The sequence below is a fragment of the Onychostoma macrolepis genome, chromosome 05 (assembly GCF_012432095.1).
Source record: "Onychostoma macrolepis isolate SWU-2019 chromosome 05, ASM1243209v1, whole genome shotgun sequence".
Lineage (NCBI taxonomy): Eukaryota > Metazoa > Chordata > Actinopteri > Cypriniformes > Cyprinidae > Onychostoma > Onychostoma macrolepis.
In genome coordinates, this window is record NC_081159.1 from 35,369,715 (window position 1) to 35,386,348 (window position 16,634).

The 16,634-nt window shown below is 36.1% G+C and overlaps 1 protein-coding gene across 13 annotated transcripts in view; it reads left to right on the top strand.

The window, feature by feature from the left end:
- Positions 1-16,634, top strand: part of rgs3a (regulator of G protein signaling 3a) — a 220,927-nt gene that overhangs the window by 198,632 nt on the left and 5,661 nt on the right. For 11 of the 13 annotated variants that reach the window (XM_058774664.1, XM_058774666.1, XM_058774665.1 and 8 more), the window contains one exon: positions 1,795-1,865. In XM_058774664.1, coding sequence (XP_058630647.1) covers positions 1,795-1,865 — 71 coding nt within the window. Of the gene's footprint in view, positions 1-1,794; positions 1,866-8,811; positions 8,983-14,237; positions 16,525-16,634 lie in introns of those variants that run through there. The other 2 variants (XM_058774676.1, XM_058774677.1) reach the window with 2 other exon arrangements.

Below are 16,634 nucleotides of genomic sequence, written 5' to 3' on the forward strand. Positions count from 1 at the left end.
TGTTTGATAATCCATTACACTTACATTTATTTGTGATGTACATTGCAAAAAAAAAAAAAAAAAACCTGTCACTCCTTCCATTTCATCACAATTTTGCACATGCATTTATTTATGTAATAGACACTCAGTTATTTGTAGCTGTATGTGTGAATGCAAATGTTTGTACAAAATGGATGGTTCAATGGATTTATTCATTTTTTTAATACTAACCTTTATCAACCCAACTATAACAGTATATCAATATGAAAATAACACAAAAAGAATTAAAAAGGACAGCCATGGTTTGTTTGTTTTAATATTTGCATGGTTAAAGCCCTGTGTTACAACCAACCTGGTCTCACCTCTTGTGCTACACCGTTTTACGTATCTTGCTGCACGTTTCACCGCAGTTTCAAATAGAAATGTCCACTGAGTGGCGCTAAAACACAGGTTCAATACGTGAACCCTGGCACGTTTTTATTACGTAAATATTGGTACGTATTGCTGCTTTTTTTTTTATTACGTTGCTTCAGATAAGTATTGCGGCGGTTCAGAATTCAAATATCCGGGGACTGTCGCTAAAGGTTAATGCTCTATCATGTTGGAAATATGCCTACACCAAATCCAGCCCTAAACCTATCCGATAGTGTTAACAAATGCAAAACTGATATAAAAATGTATTAGCTGATGCAACTGTGCCATTTGAACTTCCTTTTACACAGATTTTAACTGCTTTGTCGAACCATAGTTACACAGGATTCGAACCAGTGCTTCTCGTCTCCTAAGTCCGTCTCCGTACTCCGTGAGCTACCGAACAAACTTATCATCTATGAAAACCCATAGATATGAAGCTGAATATGTGTGATGCTAACGTTCAAAAGTATCAGTTTTCAAATCTCCCAGCATATTAATATTGTTTTGAAGTCATAGCATGATATTCTTCAAGTAATTATCCGAAAATTATGCTTTATTAATCGCAACTCTGTAAATTTGTGTGAAAGTGTTCATTTATTTTGGAAACTGCAGTGATATGTACTTATTGGTACGTATTTCATGTCACGGTAAAAAGTGCACCCAGGTACTTAAATGCCATGAGACCAGGTAGGTTACAACTATCCACAGTTTCTCTTACTTTTCCATTACTCCTAAACACCGTACACCACAATAAATTAGATGCCTTCCAAGTCTAGAGAATAATGTGCCATTGTCACAAGAGTTTGTTGAAGCAATGTTTTTGCTCGATAAGGCCTAATTTTCAGAGGTGTGACAAATCCTGAGGGAGCTCAGACACAGTACAAAACATTATATATACAGAAGGGGAAATATTTGTCTAACCTAGAGGGCCAAGAAAAGCTGTTTATTGTCCAGTCGCAACATGAGAGGTCTGTGCCATGTATGGCCACAGCCAGACCATGGGTCAAGATGGGACTTGCACACAATGGCTCATTCTTCTACATACAAAGTGGTTTCAAACCTTCAGACTGACAGCCCACTTTCACTCCCCCTCCCCCTGTTTTCTCCTCGGTCCGTTCAGCCTATTATATCCCTCTGAGGACAGGAAGTGTAATGTGACTCCAAGGTCTGAGCCCCTTGCTTTAATCCAGGCATGGCTGGAAACCAACTGAGCCTATCACATACGCACACAATCTCACATACTCGCTGCTGAGGATTACAGAAACCAGGGTCACACACACACTTTTACACACACAGTGTAGAGCTATGGCCTGTACCAGGCAGTGAGGATTAACTTGTCTTGGTTTAGCTACTTGTGGAACTTTCCCTACTGGATGATGCCGACTGTTGGTCTCTCCACAGCTGAGCGCCGGCTCTGAATGCAGCTGTGACGTGCGTCCTGACGGGACCAAGAAGAAGAAATCCAAAAACCTGTAAGTCCCATTCCCATTTTCTCTGCATTATATGTTTATCACCGGTGCTGGTGAGAGTTATCAGTCTCAACGAGTTAACTTATTTGATCATTTAATGTGATGTTTTTAAAAATTTGAGGGCTCTCAGAAAATCTCATTGTCAGTTAGGGTTAGGGTTATTTAGTTCTTCGCTAGTTCTTTTAATCTAATAGTGAAATTTCCACTAGTTTTGTGGCAACTGTGGCAAATGCAATGGTAGACCCTGATGTGATTTGCTTTTTGAAGAGATGGGTAACGCTTTACTTTATCTCCCATTTGTTACCATTAGCTAATGCATTAAAAATATTAACTTACAGTAAGCATTACATTGTTGCAGTATTATTTATATTTTTTTAAGGTTACTTAATAAAAATGCAACTTTTTAATTTTATTTCATGTTAGCTATAGGGTCATTAAAATAAAACGAACAGATACAAGACTAATAATGCACAGTATTAGTAAATATTGCAAATAATATTAACTAAGATTAGTAAAGGCTTTAGAAACTGTAAAAATGCCATTGTTAGTTCATGTTAACTACATTGTAATATATTTGATTTTTCAAAGTTGGAAAGACTGTTGGTGTACTTTTGTACAAGAAAATGCTAGTCTTTCTACTTCAAAATTTCATGTTTAATTCAATGTGTTACTTGCCATTTCTTTGCAATTGTTTATTAAATTTACTAGCAGTTTCTGAGTGGAAATTGTTTGCAGGTAAATCCTTTTCAGTGTCTTCTTGTTGACTAATGTTAACAAATGGAGCCTTATTATGAAGTGTTACTAAGAGATTTATAAGATTGAACCAGTATTTGAGACAGTTTTAATTTGATTGAAGACAGTAGTAGCACATTGTGAAATCAGATTGATTGTAGTCAGGATTTAGATTGGTTAGGTATTTGAATTGTAAAAAAGGAAACACTACCTTTTACCTAATTTGGCTAAATTTTAAGGTAGCATTGTATGTGTGTTGCACAAGCTATAAAAGAAGCTCTAAAAGTTGTGTCCTACATTTATAGTTTCTCAAACTTCTTCAGCTCCATGATGGTTAGGATGTTGTTGCCATAGCTCACTAGAGCTTGTATGTGTGTGTGTGTGTGTGTGTGTGTGCATGTCTTAACATGTGTGATACTGTGTTAAACTCTTCACAGACAGTTAATCTGAGCCTTTGTTGTGAGGTGTGAATTGTGCCAAAGTGTCTCTAGGTATTTATTAACACTTTTCACACCTACAGAACAATAGAATTAAACGGCTCCTCGTGGCATCAACTGCCCTGTGCTCAGGTCAACACGAGGAAAAGTTTTTTTGAACTGGAACTGTCTGAATCAAACTTTTACATTGTGCAGAGAGAATGTTTCTTTTGATATGGTGACTCAAATTTAAATATTTTAAAATTAGTCACATTAGTCACAGATTTGGTGACAATCATTTTAACAAGCATTTTTACCAATCCTCACTTTTACTATTCCTCAAGCCTTTAAATCTAGTATCAAACTTCAGCATTCATCCTGTGCTGTAGGGATGAAAAAGAGGGTCTTGAGCCATATCCAAAGAGCAGAAATGACTTTCGTATTCTATTTAGTTTGTGATTAAAACATTCAGGGCACCTACACTATCTTTAAAAATTTAGGGTTGGATTTTTTTCCAGTTTTCAAAATATGTCTCTTCAACAAGGCTGCATTTATTTAATCAAAAATGCAGCGGTATTAAATATTTAATAAAATCTTTTAAAAAATCTTAAAATATGTCATATTGTTATAATTTAAAACAAAATTTCTATTTGAATGTATTTACAAGCAAAACAAATATATATGTGTTCAAAGCTAAATTTTCAGCATCATTACTCTAGTCTTCAGTATCACATGATCCTTCAGAAATATTCTTATATGCTGATTTGCTGCTCATCAAACATTTCTGATTATAAATATTAATGTTGAAAAGAGCTGTGCTGCTTTATATTTTTTGGAAACCGCAAGACATTTTTTTTTCAGGCTTCTTTGATAAATAGAAATTTGCCAGCATTTTGTTTTTTTGAAAAAAATTAATTCTTTTCTGTGACTTTTGATGAATTTAATGCATCCCTTCTGTATAAAAGTATTAAAGGGTTAGTTCACCCAAAAATGAAAATTCTGTCATTAATTACTTACTCTCATGCCGTTCCAAACCCATAAGACCTTAGTTCACCTTCGGAACACAAACTAAGATATTTTTGATCAAATCTGAGAGCTCTCTGACCCTCCATAGACAGCAATGCAACTGCAATGTTCCAGAAACGTAGCAAGGACGTCGGTAAAATAGTCCATGTGACATCAGGGGTTCAACCTTAACTTTACTTTTTGTGCGCAAAGAAAACAAAAATAACATAATTTATTCAACAATTCTTCTCCCTGTGTTACCATCTTCCACCATTTTGGAGAGTACCCACTGAACGTAAGCAGTGCTGTTACATTCAGCATGCGTAAACAATGCTGATTACGGGTTTGGAACGACATGAGGGTGAGTAATTAATGACAGAATTTTCATTTTTGGGTGAACTAACCTTTTAATTTATTTCAGTCAGTCAGTCAATCAATCAATCAATCATACCCCAAACCTTTGAACTTTTGTACATACAGACTCAAGAGAATGCAGTTTATTACTTAATTTGTTTCATTAAAAACTATGTTTTTGTCATTAACATGATTTATCTTGAACTTTGGATTTGATGAAATGTCTATAAATGTAATTCTTCTAAACATTGTTTTTCAATTATCGATCATGTTGATCTTCTATTTATAAATGCATTTTAACAGGCACGAAGAGACATGTTTAGAGTACTGACACCATTTTTTAGTCGTTCAGGCCTAGTGCCTTAGGCTAATCTGTGGTGAAATGATCTGGTATGTTTAGCAGCCACTGCTTTCCCCCGATCCGCTTGAGGGATTAAAACTTAATATTCCACTGACTGAATATCGCTTCTGTCTCTCAAGAGGTTGTAATGGTTTAATCTTCTTGCAGACACTTATTTTAAGAGGTGTTTGGGGAACTAGGTGACTGCAGCACATTGAAAACATACATAAACATAAAATAACCGGCCGCATTATTTAAAATCAGAAGTTCATCCTAGCTCAGTGCAAGTAGTGCATGTCATGGGAGTGGTTTATTTTCTACTAGTTTGCAGCTGTTCTGATTCTGTTGTTTCAGCTGCATTAAGTCACAGTAACACTAGACTTTGCATTGAATTCACTTCCATTCATACACATGTGAAAGCAAGACTGGAAACACAGACTCACGTGAATAAGTCTTCCACTGCGTACCAAAGTTCAGCTGTGAGTTAAGCTGCGTCCTGTCATTCAACCAACAGAGAATCGAAATAAATGTCACAGATTGACCAGTTGACTAACTTAAAAGCATGGTTTGCAGTGTAGTAATAAACCCTTGTTTGCGTTTAATTACTCTTTGTTTTGCAGAATGTCAGTTTAGACTAAGTTCAAATAGCCTGTCTTGTTGGCAAAGGTTATTTACTCTAACTCCACCCACTATTGTTTGATATATCCAGACAACATTACAAAAGTATCTAAGCTAGAAACTGGGACAGTGGCTAAGACAGTCGACCAACACGCATCCACCTTCATCTGATCCAATACTTCTCCATTTTCCTATCACATATCAGTTCAGAGAGGTGTTTATTTAAAATATTTTGTTACCGCACTCAAAACCATTGTTCCCTTCTTGGACTCTTTATAACCAGCCCAAGATGGCCTAGTTGAGTCCACACACACACGCTTTTATTTTTGGACATGACTCAGTGAATGCCCACAATGCAGCATATGCAATAACAGAAGTGTTGTTATAGCGAGAGTGGAATGTGGGCAGCACTGTGTTGTGAAATGTATGTGAAATTGAGCCTCATTTAGCACATCACAATATTAAACAGGAATATGACACCAAATGTCTTCTCTTCTCTCCCCTGAATTTAGTATACAGTATATGGGAAGAAGAGGTATCATTATCTAAGCTTGGCCAATGTATAAAAGGATTCCTGAGTGATCTTAATTTATTACCTGCATGTTCTCTCACATTTGTAATGAAAGTTTAGGTCAAGTATCTCACTGAGAAGCTACTATCTGTAGAATATTCAGAGAAATGTACTTGCGCTGACAGTGTAGCCGATCAATTTTAATTCCTAGAAACACCTATGTAAGAGCTTTGTCTGAGGACACATAAAAAAGCAGGGATAGGCAACTTGGTGGCACTATAACACAACAAAACATTTAATTTATTTATTTATTTTTTATTTTTTTGTCATCATGCTTCTTTGGCTGCTCATTCTGCCAATACAGGGCTTGACCCCATAATTGCTGCTTGCACTATATTCTCATTAATTAACACATTTGCACATAGTAATTTAGTGTTTAGTGATCACTTGTATATTATTTCAGTTGGTGGACAACTAGTGCACAGTTTACCTGAATTCCCTCTATATTGTGAATTGTGGCAGAAACGAGACTGGAAAGGGGAGACTGGGATGGTTGTAACACATTTTCACACATTTTATTTGTCTTCTACAATTTAAGGTTGTTTTGAAATCTACAGTGTATCTCTATACTGTGTAAATTACTGTCAAGTACAAAGGCTGGTGTGTATCCACCTTATTTTTCCTGTAAGTGCGGTCATGGCCATTTGTAAATTTAATGTGCCTGGCTTCCGGTGTCATTCATGTCCAGCTATTTTTAGCTGTACAAAACAGCTCGTTTTGCTGCTTGATATTGCAAACTGGTGTGTCTTACCATGTTATTTTAATGTATTGTCTTAATTGTAAACACACTGGTATTGCAGTGCAAACAGTTTTACCATTTACTGCATGTTGTTATCTTCCTCGTTATTTCCCTATAGCGGCTAATGAACCAGAAGTCTCACACATTCAAAGAAAACGTCTTACTTCCGTGTTGGAAAAATAAGGTGGATAAATACCCACAGCCAGGCTTAATTGTAAGTTAATTAAGTGTAAAAGTGAATTAAAAAAAAAAAAAAAAGCAAATCTTGTTCTGGAGTTGGAACAGTAATTGAACAAAAATATAAAATGTGCTAACAGTTTTAAAGTCACAACAGAGATGTGTGTGTGTACCTACTTAAACATATTTTGGGGACAAATTTATACCCAAAAGTGAGCTAAACCTGAAAACATCTCCAAAACCCTCCCTTAGGGATATCCATATTTGTAAAACTGGTATAAAAAGTAAAAAAAAAAAAGGTATATTATATTATGATAGTTATATGTGATATTTCTAGTTAATTATTATTATTATTATTTAATTCATAAAAGTTTTATTTAAGCTAACATTTTGGATAAATGCTGTCAAATTAAATTAAAATATGCTGATTCATTTAACATGCACCTTATCAGAAATCAAATTAGAATACAGAAAACATTTTGATTTTCTACTTCTAACTTGAGAACACAATGGCATGTAAAACTGATATTAAGTAACTAGAAGCATTTTTAACTCTGATCTAAAAGCTCCTAATAAGGAGAAGAAAAAAGAAGAAGAAGAAAAGTCCACCTACACAGAGCAGTTCATGTGATAGCAGCTGCACCTGGTTTGGCTCTAATAGCAGGATTTTTTTTTTTTTTTTTTTTGGCACCTGGTTTATGACAGCAGACTTGACAAAGAAAGCAGAAACTAGCACTCATCTGAGATCAGTGTAACTGCAGACCTCTAGTGAAAGAGAAAGACACCCAGTCTGCATATTCAACTGATCTGAAAACAGCTGAGCTGTGGCTCACCCAAGGGCCCAGGACACAGCTGCTTTCACGTTACAGGATGCATTTGCAGACTCTAACCTTCACTGTCAACATGAGATTGCGACCACAGTTCCCAGGTGTGGTGGCTGGAGTGCCTGTCATCACATTACCTCATTATGAGCGTTTCCATTCAAAGACAAATTCAACTGAGATGAAATTATTGGCCATCTGGTGAAAGCAACTGAACGTGATCATGAATGGTCTCAATGATCCATAGAATGTGCACTAATTTAAAAGGCATATAGATGTACAAACATATATTTAATCAGCTTTGGTGGATGATTTAGGGCAGTTTTCCTAGAGTTCACACAGGTGTCATAGTGTCACAATACTTTTTTTTTTTTTTTTTTTTAAATGTACAGTATAACTATTTTAGAATTCGAAACCTAACTTTCTTGTGTTTTCTTTATGTACAATAAATGGCAGATAACTTTTGGAAAATAATAAATATATTAGGTCAAAGTACCAATATGCCAACAATCTACAATCAGTTACATGTCCTAGACAATTTTGACATTAATAATTAAAAAAATAGTTGTAGATATATAATTTAGATCCAGAAGTTTGGGGTCTGTCAAATTTGTATTGTTTTTGAAATTATTGTTTTGCTCACTAAGGCTGCATTTATTATTGAAAATAAATTAAAATCAGCAATATTATGAAATATTATTGCAATTTGAAATAACTGTTTTCTGTTTGATACTCAAATAGTATTTCTGATTATTATCAGTGCTGAAAAGTAAGATCAGTGCTATTATCAGTTCAGCTCCTTAATATTTTTGTTGAAACCGTGTTTTTTTTTTTTTTACATAATTAACTGTCACATTTGATTACTCCTAGCTGTATAAATACATTAATTTCTTACTGAGAAAAAAAAAAAAAAAAAATATATATATATATATATATATATATATATATTAACCCCAAACTTTATATATATGTGCATAACGTCTTATATAGATAAAAATGGCAATTGCACACACCAACTGAAATATCCACATATCCACTTCCTTATACAGTTCAATCAGTTTAACATAAAAACATCTGTCAGCTACATGTAGACAGACAGACAGACTGTATGTGGAACAGTTTGTGTTCTGTAAACACACTGACACACAATACAGCAGTCTGTGGTAGTGCAGATCTGGCCTGTGATTGGCTCACACTAGTTCTGCCTCCCTGAGATCCTGTGCTATATAAAGATACAGAGGCTCTGTGTGCGGTTAGAGGAATGTTACTGTCCCAGCACCCTGCTCTTCCACCCCTCACACACACCTTACACACAATGGTGGATTTCTCTGAGAAGTACCTTGAAAGGTAGGGACCAAATGCTCCTATAAGTGTCTCCTCTGCTGCTCTGAGAGTTCTCACAGTAATGAGAAGAGGGAAGGAGGGAGGTAAAAATAGAACGCATGAGGTTACTTTAGAAGAGGGAAAAGATGAGGGTGACAGGAGTTCACATCTCCTGTGGCTCGTCTGGCAGGGCGTTTGGGAGAGCTTCACGTGAAGTGCTGATGTTTCAGCTTTTCTTTCTTTTGGGTTTTGATGTTTGGAGGTTTCATTAACCTGAGAGTGTCTTTCCTATTTTGTGTTGGTTTAAATCTGTCTTTAAACTCGAGTGTGTTTTCTTTCCTGATGGTCTTCACGTAAGATATTTTAAAGTGTCTCTGGATTGATTCAGCAAATTGTTTGCGTGAATCTCATGAAATGTGAGGATCATATTTCACTCCAAAAATATCAAAATGTATTTATTTAGCTTATTTTTACTTAACTTTTAGTTATAAAATAACTAAACTAAACTACTTATTTTAGACATTTAATTAAATTAATTGTTTACTTTTATTTACTATATATATATATATATATATATAGTCCAGAAAATGGTCTCCATTAAGGCACTGAAGGAGACATTAAAGCGATGGTGAGAGATGTACACAGTACTTAATAATAGCAAATGTATTATGCACACAGTACACGCACACAAAAGCACATTACTTGAACAAATATGTGACCCTGGACCATAAAAGCAGTCTTAAGTCGCTGGGGTATATTTGTAGGAATAGCCAAAAATACATTGTATGGGTCAAAATTATCAATTTTTCTTTTATGTCAAAAATCATTAGGATATTAAGTAAAGATCATATTCCATGAAGATATTTTGTAAATTTCTTACCGTAAATGTATAAAAACTTCATTTTTGATTAGTAATATGCATTGCTAAGAACTTCATTTGGACAACTTTAAAGGCGATTTTCTCAATATTTAGATTTTTTTGCGCCTTCAGATTCCAGTTTTTCAAATAGTTGTATCTCGACCAAATGTTGTCAGATCCTAACAAACCATACATCAATGGAAAGCTTATTTGTTCAGCTTTCAGTTGATGTATAAATCTCAATTTCGAAAAATTGACACTTAAGACTGGTTTTGTGGTCCAGGGTCACATATGACATATTTCGTAGTTAAACCAGTGTTTTGGTGCAGAAGTCCAGCATTTTAGAAACAGCACTCCTATTGGACTCCACATTACATTTGTTTTAAACTGAAGTCCAACCGCGAGTCATCACAATAGTTGTCACGTTCTAAATGTCTTTCCCACAGCAAGTGTCCTGGTTTCACGGCCTGGAATAGCGCTGAGCTCTATTATGGGCAGTAATATGAGCCGGGCAGAGAGGGAATTGGCAAAGCCTGGAGATAATTGTGGCTTGCAACCATCTCCTCTCCTCCTCTATCTCTGGCTTACCCTGCAGGGCTAGCCGTGGGGAAATGTCTGTCAACAGGCTCAGAGGAGCTGGATCAGAGCATCCTAATTTGATAAATTCCAGTGAGGGCGTGTCCTTCCTGTCGAGAGATTACAGGCCTGTGCCGTGAGGAGGCGCAGGAGCAGCTGCTTCTGCTTGATAATTAGCCCAATGTTTTTTCTCTAAATGAGGGTTCACGATCTCTCAAGCATGATAGACGTTTGACTGCTGCCTCCCTCAAGCAATGCAGCCACGTTTAATGTCCTTTCCAACTGCATACGACCCGCTTGCACAGCTTCTGACACAACTGGACATGCAACCGATCATGCATTATGCCATATGGTGTCTTAAAAGTCTTAATTAAAGAGCTTAGCATTTCAAAAGTTTAATGTTTGTCTTTTTTTGTAGCTCAAACAGTAGAGCATGGCACTAGCAGTAACAATGGGTTTGATTTCCTAACAATGCATGAACTGATAAAACTGAATGCAGGTAATTCACTTTAGCTAAAAGCATAGCCAAATGTGTAACGTAAAGGAATTTCCAAGATGTAAATGTTATGTAAAATTAGTTTATTCATTGTAGAAATGTAGCATTACATCACTTGCTCACCAATGGATCCTCTGCAGTGAATGGGTGCCGTCAGAGTCCAAACAGCTGATAAAAACATCAATAACCCACAAGTTATCCACACCAGTACATCAATTAACATCTTGTGAAGTCAAAAACTGTGCATTTGTAAGAAACAAATCTATCATTAAGGCGTTTACAATTCCAGACCAAGTCCTTTATATTGGTTTCTCCAGTGAAAGAGACATCTGGTCTGAATCAGGTGAGAAGTATGCAGGGCTCAAGCATCCTTAACAAATGAAAACCATCCAAAACAGCTCTAAACAAATATGCTGGTGGATTTTGATGTGAGAGGACAACATGGGATGGACTTTTTGCAATGGAGGAAGTGTTATTATGGATTATGGAATGTTATGGATATTTTTGCTAGAAGAGTGAGGATGAGGAAATATTCACACACACAAAAAAAAAAAAATTGGGGGGTGAACTATTCCTTTAAATGAAACATAGCTATGCAAGAGCAATAAACCTGGCATGCAGTGCGTCTTATTTTCCTCTGGTGAAGCTCATCTTACCCCGCACTCTCTACTCACACTACATTTTTTAAAAGTACTGTAACAGCACTGTTACTATGCTTGATCTGAGCAAAAAGACCAAGTATGTGTGTGATTTGAAGGTCAAGTATGAGTATTTGAGTGATTTTTCAGTTCTCTTTCCTCCTCTTTTTATAGCTGAACTAATACTCTGTAACACATTTTCACTGGCGTGGCGTTTTTCTCGTGCAGAAGGGCAGCCAGACTGATGCCACATGGCCATTACTAACGGTGTTACAAAGCAGTGTGGAATCTCAACACTGTGGCACTGAATGGCCAGAGGGTGTTTCCTTGGCCACGTGCACACACACACACACACACACACACACACACACACGTTTGTTTTTGGCAATTGTGGGGTCATTCCATAGGCATAATGGTTTTTATACTGTACAAACCGTATTTTCTATCGCCCTACACCTAAACCTATCTCTTACAGGAAACATTTTGCATTTTTACTTTCTGTATGATTTATAAGCCTTTTGAAATATGGGGACATGGGGAAATGTCCTCATAAATCACCTTCTCCTTGTAATACCTATGTCATACCCATGTCATTATACAAATTTGTGTCCTCATATGTCACAAAACACGTACACACACACACACACACACACAGACTGACAGACACAGAGGAATGTGGATTGTTAGTGGCCAAAGAGAGACACTAAATATGGTTTGGTTACTAGATATCCCTTGATCCATTGACACTTTTTTACAAGAAAAGAGAGTTTATTATTATGCACCTCACAGGTTAAATATGGTTGAATATGGCCATTTCTTATCTCTGTCATGATAATCACATGATGTGTCGATGGTTGTTTCAAGCATATTGGAGAAGTTGCCAACTTCTAAATTTAGTGTGACTGACTCAATTATGGTGAGATCAGAACTTTGTGAGGGTCATACTTTATCTTGTAGGACACATTGTTGACAATATTTGCTAAATGAAATTAATATTTTCTACTGGCACACTAAAGAAAAATATATTAATAACCAACTTAAAAATGTCTTTGTGAAGAACCTACTTTGTTTATTTTATCTCAAATACATAAATATCAGTTTATATTTTCAAACATTCCTTTTGCTATTATTTGTAACAATCCAGTGAGATTTTTGTATCCACAAAGAGTCTGACAACAGTTACACAGAGAGCTGATCTCACCATCATCCAGTCCATCTGGAATGACATGAAGAAACTGAGACAGAATAAATCCAGAAGAATTGTGGAAGCGTCTCCAAGATGCTTCAAGAGACCTACCTGCAAAGCTACCTGAAATCTATGTGCACCCTAGAATAACCTTTTTGTCTAAATGGTTCCATAAAGAACCTTTAACATCTGAAGAACCTTTCAGAAGAACGAAAGAAGGTTCTTCAGATTTTAAAAAGGTAAGAAAGAGATGGTTCTTTGATTGAATAGTTCTTTGTGGAATCAAAAATGGTTCTTCTATGGCATTGCTGTAAAGAACATTTTAAGCACCTTTATTTTTAAGAGTTCAAGTGTACCAAGGACAAAACCTTTAAAAGTTTTAAATGCAAAGGGTGGTCACACCAAATATTGATTTGATTTAGTTAATTGAGGTTAATTGATTTATAAAAAAAAAAAATATTTCTGATATTATTTTTGAAAGCATTGTCACGTTACAAAACTGCCTAAAACTTTTAACAGTACTGTAGCTTTGCAGGAAGGTTTCTTGAAGAGTCTTGGAGACGTTGCCACATCTCTTCTGGATTTAGTGTATGTGTGTGTGTGTGTGTGTGAGAGAGAGTGTGTATGATTCTTTATACACTTTATACACAATTCTTATACGCGTTTAAACTGGATGGTATGTAAAATGTCTTATTCTTTACTTTTGTTGTTGTTGTTTTGTAAATCCTTTGTATTTTCACTGAATTATCTTTCTATCAAGAGGCTAGCAAGTTTATCTCTGTAGCTAATTTTTAAGTGGTTAAACTGGTGGTGTCACAACTCTCTCCCATATATAGTGTTGATAATGATCATATCCAGTAGGTGGCAGCATTGCATTTAATGTCACCTGTCGATTTCTATGCGCTGAATGAGGACAAACTCAGCCTTATGTCACTGTCTACATAAGTTATAGACTCAAAGGACTGTTCTTAGGCCAGTTTTCCTATTGTTTGCATTCATCTGTTTTCGTCAAAGCTACACAGCTTATAAGATCACAGTGAAACCCGACCTGGATCATAAAATGTTTCATTACACTTCAAAGTATTTTCCAGGGCCCATAAACTGATGAGAATCTTTCCTCTTGTGCATATGATCCAACACCCTTCTTCTCAAACCTTCTCATTTTAAGCCAGATCTCCCACTGGAAGTTAAAAATAAATCAGTCTGACACATTCCTATTGGCCAACTTTCATTTATTCCTTGTAAAAGCTCTATTTTTATACAAAGAGAGCTTTGGAATTAAATATCTTGTGATTTATTTGTTTCCTCTACTCGGTTGCTTTCTCAAGTGGGCAAAGTTTGACATACAAATTTGCAATCAATCGGAATTATTTGGCATTTTCAATGTTTTGATAGCTGTTTGAAATCGAAGTCATGTGTGTGAGTCAGTTTATCTCCCCAAAAGCCTGATGATTTCAGCAGTTATGATGTTATCTGAGCAGACTCTGGAGGGTTTCAGTTCTGAGTGCTTTCACATTCTTATGTCCCACCAGAGAATTCAAAATAAAAAAGGTAAATGTCTTTATCAAATGTCACAGATCTTAATATAAAACAGATTTGACTGTAAGATTTTAGATGATAGTTTCAATTGTTTAAACAATTACAATTATTATAGCACAATAAAGTTCTCAGAATACTGTATTCTCATTGACGTTCTACTACCGAACTGTACTCATTTATTCTTCCCAGTTAACCAAATCTGACAAATCATCCTCAACGGTTAACACCAGCCGTAAACAGTGTATTAAATCAGGCAAACCATATTGTAATTAATTAGATAAAACCATAGAGTTTTATGTGCGCAATTATAAGTTATAGGTGTGTAGCATTTAGACTTAATAACTGGCTTACTTTTTCATGGAGTTGATTTTTCATAGATTTTAAAATAGCTTTGTCTCAAACATCTGGTGTGAGGAACTTCCTCTTAGTTAGTCACACCACGGCTGACTAACGTTTCATCATCTCATTTCCCAGTTTGCCGAGCTGATTGGATTCTCAGATACTAACAGCTTTAGCTTTGGATGTTGGGGGGTACTTATAGATTAAATTAAACTGCTTGAATTCTGTAATCCTGATGTATGATCTTTTCGCTCAGGACTTGTGTTGTAATTTTACTTAGAAAGAGAAGAGCTTGGTGTTGTATTTTGACCGGCATGGTCACCAGCTAGTCCTCTTTAAAGAGGGGGAATTTTTAGCAGCTCCAGCCTACAGGGCAACATAATATGTCATAAATAGTTGCAGACTTCCTTTTTCCTGTTGAGGCTCGTCTACGCATTCCGTCATCATAGCCAGAGGAGTGTAACGTTTTTGGTCAGATTATTAGCCAGCGGTTATTACAGAATTTGACTTATTTCTACTATTTGCACTGCAAAGGCTGTTTCTGCGTTCACACTGTTAATGTAAATCACTGCATAACCAACTATTACTCCCATAAATACCGTATTATTGCCATAATGAATCACAGTAGAACAAAAGTGACAGCAAAGTAATTTAAATTGTTCAAATAAATGCTGAATTTGCTTTCAAATAAATTCTTTTGAACCTTATATTCATCAAAGAATCCTGAAAAATTATATCAGTTTAAAAAAAAAAAATTAATAATAATAATTAATTTAATCTTTCTTGAGCAGCAAATCAACATTAGAATGATTTCTGAAGGACCATGCGACACTGAAGACTAGAGTATTGATGCTTAAAATTCAGCTTTTACCACAGGAATCAGTTATATTTTACAATATATTCACATAGAAAACAATGAATTACAATTTTCAAATATTTTACAGTTTTTATTATATAAATCCAGCCTTGGTGAGCAGCAGAAACCTCTTTAAAAAAACATTAAAAAAAATAAATAAATAACAAAACAACAATTACTCTGAACAGTAGTCTACTTACAGTTGTAAAAGATTTTATCACCGCCTGGAAATCTTTTTTTTTTTTTTATAAATAAAAAAAAAAATCAATGAACAGAGTCAGATCACAAAATAAATAGTTCTGCCACTAAGTTCTGTTTAGAGAAGTTGTTATACAACAGCCAATTTACAGAGCATCAAGTATGTAGCTCAGCAACAGATGAACAGATGAACAATTACGCTGATGTACTATGTTACAAGGCAGAATAATTGTTTATTGGGTATTTGAATTGTAGAAACTTCATGTTGTATCTAACAACACCCCATGCCTATTGTACAATCATGGTCCGCAGGAACACTCAGTGTGTGCTTTAAGTGGAAACGGTGGCCTTGGGAGGGCCAAAAATGGGATTCAGCTTCTTTTTTTGGTACTGTCATCAGCATGTGCCTGCGTTACAAGAGGCCAAATGGAGCTGATGAGGGCAGAGGATCTGCAAAGCCACAGTGGAAATCAGTGGGCGGAAATTGTGTGAAGCCTGTTCCTCTGGAAGAGGTACGTGAGGTCAGGCAGAGGGAGGACGGGCATCTGGAGGTTCCGGAGCTCAGCGCGCATCTCATGAGACGTGGATCCAGGGGTGAACAGTCAGGTTTTTGGAGATTTGGAGATGCAGCTGCACTCCACAGCGGTCCCCAGGGCCCATTGGCCCTAGGTTAGGGCCTCCGGGACTCCCGGTGGCACCTGAACAGCAGAGCGATGGTATGGAGAGTGGCACAACCCTCCCTTCACTCATCCTCTCGCTCAGACACAGGACTGACGAGAAGGAAGAGAGACTGACGAGAGGCAGAAAGAGTTTCTCAAAACGGATCCAGGAACTTTAAACATCCTCTCAACTTTGATAACTGCGGATTGAGGAAAACATGTACGGCAAAGGAACTTTTTTTTTTTATGGGTTACTGCACTGACGACGATCTGATTTGGATTTATGGGGTTGTGTTTTCCATGACTTCGATTGATTTGTTGGTTTGTTTA